This window comes from Adiantum capillus-veneris, chromosome 11 (genome assembly GCF_014529385.1).
Source record: "Adiantum capillus-veneris isolate H3 chromosome 11, ASM1452938v2, whole genome shotgun sequence".
Classification (NCBI taxonomy): domain Eukaryota; kingdom Viridiplantae; phylum Streptophyta; class Polypodiopsida; order Polypodiales; family Pteridaceae; genus Adiantum; species Adiantum capillus-veneris.
Window position 1 is genome coordinate 117879814 of NC_140941.1, and position 7160 is coordinate 117886973.

At 45.4% G+C, this 7160-nt stretch overlaps 1 protein-coding gene across 1 annotated transcript; it reads right to left on the bottom strand.

Moving 5' to 3' along the window:
- Positions 1 to 1826: 1826 nt before the first annotated feature.
- On the bottom strand, positions 1827 to 6720 carry LOC147447899 (uncharacterized). The gene has a single exon (XM_086524447.1). The coding sequence runs from the start codon at positions 5600 to 5602 to the stop codon at positions 4394 to 4396; it is 1209 nt and encodes a 402-aa protein (XP_086380573.1). The 5' UTR covers positions 5603 to 6720; the 3' UTR covers positions 1827 to 4393.
- Positions 6721 to 7160: the final 440 nt, after the last annotated feature.

The following is a 7160-nucleotide window of genomic DNA, read 5'->3' on the forward strand; positions in this document are numbered from 1 at the left end:
TCCTCCTTCACTTTTGAAAACCTGTAGTATGTGGGTTTTTATATACAAGATGCTGTGCTTTGTAGGAAAATGTCGCATTCTCAAAATTATCGCGAATCTTATTTGGATGGCGTTATGACTTCAAAGTCTAATCCTCTAATAATTGATGTTTATTTACTGTGGCAGGGCAAAAAATAGACAAGGATTATGTCGTAAGTTGAGAGTTTCAAGATGTGATAATTATGGAAGTGTTGGTGCATCCAACTCTTTCCTTTGATCATTGCATCTAGGTTGATAGTGTTTGAACAGAATTGTGAGTGTAGGTTGCATTGCAACATATTCTTCTAAATCTTAGTTGTGCTTAGTACCTATTCATGATACACTTGATTCTTGATTCAATAGCTCAGGACAGACTTGTTGGGTTTTGGACTATCACTAAAAAGTTTACAACTACAACTCATACATGGACATTATGTCTATTGGCAATGTTAATCTACTCTTATGAGGTGTGCACAATATACATCTATTCACATAAGCCCCTTTGAAAGAGTGGTAAAATTATGAAGCCCATAATCTCATTCTTAACCATTAAAAAAAAGAGCGTATTCACTTGGAAGAGGGGAGTCTAATGCAATTGAAGATCTAGAGAGTACTTGGTCTTATTCTCTCTCTCTCTCTCTCTCTCTCTCTCTCTGTGTGTGTGTGTGTGTGTGTGTGTGTGTGTGTGTGTGTGTGTGTGTGACCTGCACGTTGCTATGACACATCCTCGATAGATTCCCACAAAAATAAATATATTTCCAAAGTGTGCTTCTCACCATCATCTCCTCCCCCCTCCACAAGAAGATTTAGAAAATTTTTCATGTAGGAAAACGGAGTTTTTTCAGTGTTTTTCATACAATGCATAACATCGTGAGCTTTTGCTCGAGAGGCACCGCACACCTAGCCTCCAGCCCACCGGGCCTGGCCTGGCGGTCCCCTGTCCCCAATCGTACCTAGCTAGGTATGCAGTGCGTCCCTCACATAAGCTCATGATGTTAAGTCACAATGTGGGAATTATTGTGAGAATTTGTCCAAAACTTCTTGTGAGCTCGTTGCCTTGCTCTCCATCACCATCTGCAGTCCTCCCCTTACCCCACCTACTCCCGAAACGCAGGCGTCTGCTCGACACACCTGCCAACTGCCCACCCACAAAAAAAAGAGAATGCTCTTCTACCCTTCCCAAATGTGACGCCTTCATGCAAGTGCATGGCCATCTTTCACTAGCCCCCTGACTTCCTCCTAGCGTAGCCTACTCCCACGCGGCGTCCTTACTACATGCACTGACGCCTACTTCCTGTGTGCTCGTCTACCGACTACCTATTGGTTCTATTCTGAGGTTAAAAGATTAAAAACGTCAGAAAGCGTGCGAAACGACTCCAAGTATAGAGAGACAAAAAACGGTGGGACGTTGAATATCCTTAAAGTAGATAGGGACACACGAGGAGGTTAAGGGGTCATTTAGGTAAAAAAAGGGTGGAACACCAAACGTGTTTTGCTCATAATAAGCTCATCAGTGGTGTGGGTTTAGATACAAATGGAGGGGGTGAGCGGGGTTTTATAGAGGGGCAATTTGAGGTGGGATGTTTTTTTTGGGGGAAAAAGGGAAGTTAATGGCAATGTACTCAAGTACATAGGGAAAGAGTAAGGGTAGAAGGAGTGGTACTTGTTTTAATGGTGAGAGGTAGACAAGTTGTACCACAAAAAAGAGTTTAATTTCTTGCAAAGAATGGTGAGGGTGTGATTAGATGCCAAAAATTAAAAGGGGGGGGGGGGGGGGGGGGGGTGGGGGTGTGATTTGATGCCAAAATTGTAGGCTGGAGAATTTGTTTACATTTAAGCGAGCAAGAAAACGATGTATTTAGTAAGCGAGGCTTTGCAAAAAGGGAGGAAGATAGGGGATCATTGGATACAAGTTAATGAGGGTATGCCAAAACTTTGGGGAGTATAGAGAGCAATACTAGGGAGGGGAAAGAAATTTGTGAGGATTTGATGGAGAAAGGCAAAATTAGGTGGGAAGAAGTTAAGAGATAGAGTGGAAGATAGGTACCAACCACTACTTCCCTTATGAGCAAGACCATCATAGAGGGCCGCTACATCAAGGGTTAGGGTGTTCATCGGGGTGGTGCAAGGCATGCACAAGAATTTTATGGATGCTGGGCCCCGAGGTCCAACAAATGGTGGGTCTAGGTAGGTGTGAGAGTGTGGGGTTGCACTGGCAAGCCCAACAATGGGGTTACTGATACAGGGAGAGGATGATAGCCTTATTGTGGAAGGCATAAAAGGTAGCTTGAAGGTTATGGGGGGTGTTTTCTTAAGTCGGAGTGATGGTTCCAAGAGGGAGGTACGGTTCTTATAGGTGACTTTGTTGAACACATTATGCAGAAACCCTTGTGGGTAGCCTTTTGTCCTAAGGCGTTTGTAGAAGAGGCTACGGATAATGAGGAAGCCATCCAAGGAGCTTTCTCTAATGATATATCTATTGAGTTCATTGATGATGAAGGACACTTTTTGATGCGTAGGGTGCCAAGAGATCCAAGGGATGTAGTTATAAGCGTTTAAGGGTTTTTGGTGGCAATGGGAGTCCAACAGGCTTGAGGAGGCAAACTTGGTACCTTTATAAAATTCTATGTCGAGGATAGTGGCGTGGTAGGGAGAGATGTGGCTTGAGATTCTAATGTGTTCTTGAAGCGGTTTCCCATAATCATTCAAAAGAGAGGTGGGGGAAGTCAAAGAGCCAACCCATAAACCAAAGGCATTGTTTACATAGCGCTTGAAGTAAAGAAGATTGGGATTGTGCAAAAGAGAGGAAGAGGCTTCTAAATGGCAAAGAAAAAGGCATGCATACACTACGGCAAAATTGGAACCCATAGCCGTGCCCTTAACTTGCTTCCAAAACTTTCCTTGAAGGTAATATAATGGTGCGATAAAATGAGAGCCGCAAGAGAGAGGATAAAGCGAGTTTTAGGAGGGTCAATGGGTAGCTATGGAGGCTTTGAGGGCTAAGAGTCCTTGGTTGATAGGGATACTGGGATATAGAGCCTCAACATCAAAAGTGAAAAGGAGGGTATTGGGTGGGAGGGGGAGATTGTTAAGGTCTTGGATGAGGGTGAGAGAGTTTTTAAGATTTTGCTTATACGTAAGGAGGATAGGGAAAAGTACCAAGTGAAGCCATATGGAGGCTTTTTTAAAAATATAGCCTTTGTAGGAGCAAATAGGCCGTGTGACAAGGGAGGGTTTGTGGAGTTTTGGGATGAAGTAGATGGGGCATGGTTTAAGCTGCTTGTCAAGGGGTGAGAGGATGAAGTTATGCTCTAATGCCGGTAATGCCGAAAATTGGATGGAAAGGGAGGAGAGGAGGGAGGCAATAAAGGGAAAGGGGATGGTAGAGCAAGGCTCATAAGTGGAGATATCATTGAGGTGGGTGAGGGCATTACTTTCATACCAATCCAATGGTAAGATGGCCAAACCTAAGTTCTTGTCCGCGGGTTTTATCACAATTGAAGGGTCCAATTTGAGGCTACATAAGGCTTGTGCGACAAAACGGGGAGGCTTTGAAGGTGGAAAGAAATTAGAGTAGAGAAGGCGGCTAAGGTTATGAAAGTTATTGTGTAAAATTAGATTGAGAGCAGGGTTTTCCAAGGGGGGTTTCCAAAAAGGATTTGGTATCTTGAAAGGGGACGGTAGAGGTGTTGGATGATTTTTGAAAAAAAGTTTTAGGTTAAGAATTCTTGCCATGACGCCAGGTGCATTAAGAAGTGAAGAGGATGAAGGATTAGGAGGGGGGGGGGGGGGGATGTATTTTAAACCTAAAGCTAGGCACTGCTTTTCCGGGAGAGAGAGTACCTTAGGCGTAAGGTTGTGCACTTTAAAATTAGAAACCCCATTATCAAATGAGAAGGCTTTAAGATTACCAAAAAGGAGAAGCTTGTAGCCATGAGGGTTTGTGAGGGGTAGCCAAAACTTTCTTCTCACTCGTCCTTTGAAGGTTGGGAGCTCGAGGTATTCTTTGTCAAAAGATCTTGTAGAGGCGGTGTTGGAGATCCAAAGGTTAGGGAGGAGGGGGGGCTTGGAGAAGGAAATATGAACCCATGTAGTGGGGTGTTGTAGCCCTAGTCCCTCCTCCCTTTCACTTTTCCCGAGTGCTTTGAATTGTAGTGGGAGGTGTGATGTTGAACTAAGGCTTTCTTTAGGGGGGAGGAGGGAACCGACGGTAGAGTGGGGTGGGAAGTGGTAGGGTGTTGGGGGCTACGAGGTTTAAGAGGGTAGGCAGGATTGATAGGTGTGTTGAGGTTGTGGATGTAGTTGGGTTTTTTCATGTAAGGAGGAGTGTCTTTGTGGGGAGATTTAGGGGTTGAGGATTGAGATGGTTTAGAAGCTATGGATTGATGTTTTGATGGGGAGGGGTGGGGTGGGTATAGGGTCTAGGGGATTGGAAGGGTTTTTTGGGAGGGGGGTAGAAGGTTCTATGTGGAGATAAGAAAGCTTTTTTGGGAGGGGGATAGGGCTTGCTTGGTAAAGAGGGGGAGGGAAAGCGTGGTTTAGTGTGACTTGAACTTAAGTGCTCCGTCACCACTTGCTCCACAAGCTCTTTTATAGTTTTCTCTTTAGGGAGAGAAAGGACTTCCTCTTCCAAAGCATTGATGGATCTTTTACGTGCATGTACGGCATCTTCCTCCTTGGTAGCATTAAGATGGGCATTCAAAATGTAAGTTTGGATTTCGAAGAGGAAGAGGTTGAGAGAGTAGGTTTTCCATTCTGTAAGCTTGAGACTCCAATCTTGTTTTGACAATAGAGGGATGGAAATCAAGAGCAACCTATTGTTGAGATCATTGAACCGCTCTTCAACAAGAGAGTGGTACCCATCCAAATACGATTGGAGGTTATTTATGAGTATAGTTTGTGCTTGGATAAGAGCTTGCGTGGAATTAAGTTGAAATTGTATGGTGAGTGAAGCGAGCTTGGCATTGAGAAGAGCTTGGGCTTGGGAATCATCAATGGTAAGCTTTGGAGGTTTGATACAAAGGCTTTTGGGATCTTTTTGGTTACGGAATAACTCATTGAGTTGTGTAAGGAAACCTTTAGCTCTTCTTAACTTGCCATGTAGTTTCTTGAATTCTAAGATGAAATTGGAGAGAAATACCTCGAAATCGACAGGTTTCTTGAGTTGTGGTGGTGTTGCCGAAATGGTGGGGAGGTAAGATGAAGTAGAAACCTTCTTGCGGTTATCCAAAGGTTTTTCGACAACCCGGGGAATGGCAAGGGTGGAGGACGAAGTCGCATTCAAATGGTTGTGGTCCAAGCCATTTTTGGCCAGGACTGAAGAGAAGTCAAAGGAATCTTCGGGGAGCTTTTCCAACTCCTCCGTGATGTGCTCGTAGTGATCCAAAGCATGAGGATTTCCGGATAGCGAGGCCATGTTACTTGTGGGAGAGTGCATTGGTGGCACAAGTGTTGATGAGGATTCTGCCAAGAGGACGGTGGTGGCCGAGACGAAGTCGAGGAGAGGTGGTGCGGCCAAGACAGTTGGAGTCGTATCCACAGCAGGGGTTGTAGGAGTTATTTGTTGGGCCCCATGGTTATCCATGGCAAGGGTTTGAGTTTGAGTCCAAACTCTTGTTAGAAAGGTGTACAAAGTGTTGTAGAAGAAGCGAGTTAGGCCAAGAGGCAAGCACTATGCGCAACAGTGTGAAGGGTGTTGCTTACACATACCCCTTCGTGCAAAAGTGCGGAGGGTGTTGCCTACAAATACCACTTCGTGTTGCCTTGGAAAAAATCCAAAACTACAACCCCATTTAACCATCATAAATCAGGCCATGACTTTAGAGCTTAACTTGCTGGGGGTGCCATAGAGAAGCTTGTGAGTGAGAAGAGAGTTAAAAGGTCAGAGAACAATTCCAAGCTAAGTAAGGTGTTAGCTAAGATGAGAAGATGCCAAACAGTGGGAACCTGACTGTAAATACAGGTTAAATTAAGGTGGTTGTAGTAGCCAATGTCGAAGAGGGGCTTACCGGAGTAGAAAATTCTATCAAAGCGGGAGCCGGGTTAAAGGGCATCAATGGGCGAGAGTTGTTGGGGGTGTTATACTATTAGACCAAGGTCAGTGTTGGTGGCGTATTTAGTTGCGCCAACAATACCACCAAGCCATTAAGCCGGACCCAGAGGAGTTCCAAAAGCCCAGTTGTTTCAAAAGCCGGTTGAAGAAGCTGCATCATGCAACGTAGCCTACTGCTGCAACGGCAAGATGTGGAAACAACCACGTGCGCGAGGTTAAGGTTAAAGAGGCTAGAAGCTGGAATCGCCAGGCCTCACCAGCTGTGCAGGAAGGTAAAGCCGGGTAGAGCTAGAAATCAAATATAGCGAAGCGTCAGAGGTAGGCCGAAACAGCCGGGGGCTGAGCAGTGTGAGGAGGGAGTGGAGAACCCAGTCAAGGGTGCTTGATGGAGGGAACCACAAGGAGAAAGGGAGCTGAACAGGTCTCAGCTGGTTTCGCAAGGCCTTATAAGGTGAGCATAAAGCAAGAAAGGCTAAAAAAACAGAGCCGGAGGTAGGCAGGAGCGAAGGGGGACTGAGGGCGTGAGGAGGACCCCGCCTACGAGCGTTGAACCAGGGTGGAGACAAGGTGGAGGTGGTGTTGAGCAGTTGCCGGTAGGCAGAGGGTGGATTATGCAAGGTTAGGGAGGGCCGAGAGCACAGGACGGGCCATGGCGGGGAACGTTGTTGCTGCAGTTACCGAGAGGCCGTGTAAGGTTTTGACTGGAGATTTTAATAAAATAAAGTACCTTAATCCCAGGGCTTTCAAAATGGAGGGACATTGTGCAAAAATTCGAACGGAGTGTCGAGTCTTTGATGGTAGAAACAAGGATGTATGGAGCATGGGGGGAGGACAAGAAGTAGAAAAAGAGCGCGGGTGGACTGAGAAGAGCTTCAAGATGATTCAAGTGTATGGCATCTTAGCGAGGAAGGGCGGGTGAGAGCGGGAGATATATATGCAGAGTGTGCATCGCTTATGTATTCAAAAAACAAATTGTGAGATAAAAAACGTTAGAAAGCGTGCGAAACGACTCCAAGTATAGAGAGACAAAAACGGTGGGACGTTGAATATCTTTAAAGTAGATAGGGATACACGGAGAGGTTAAGGGGTC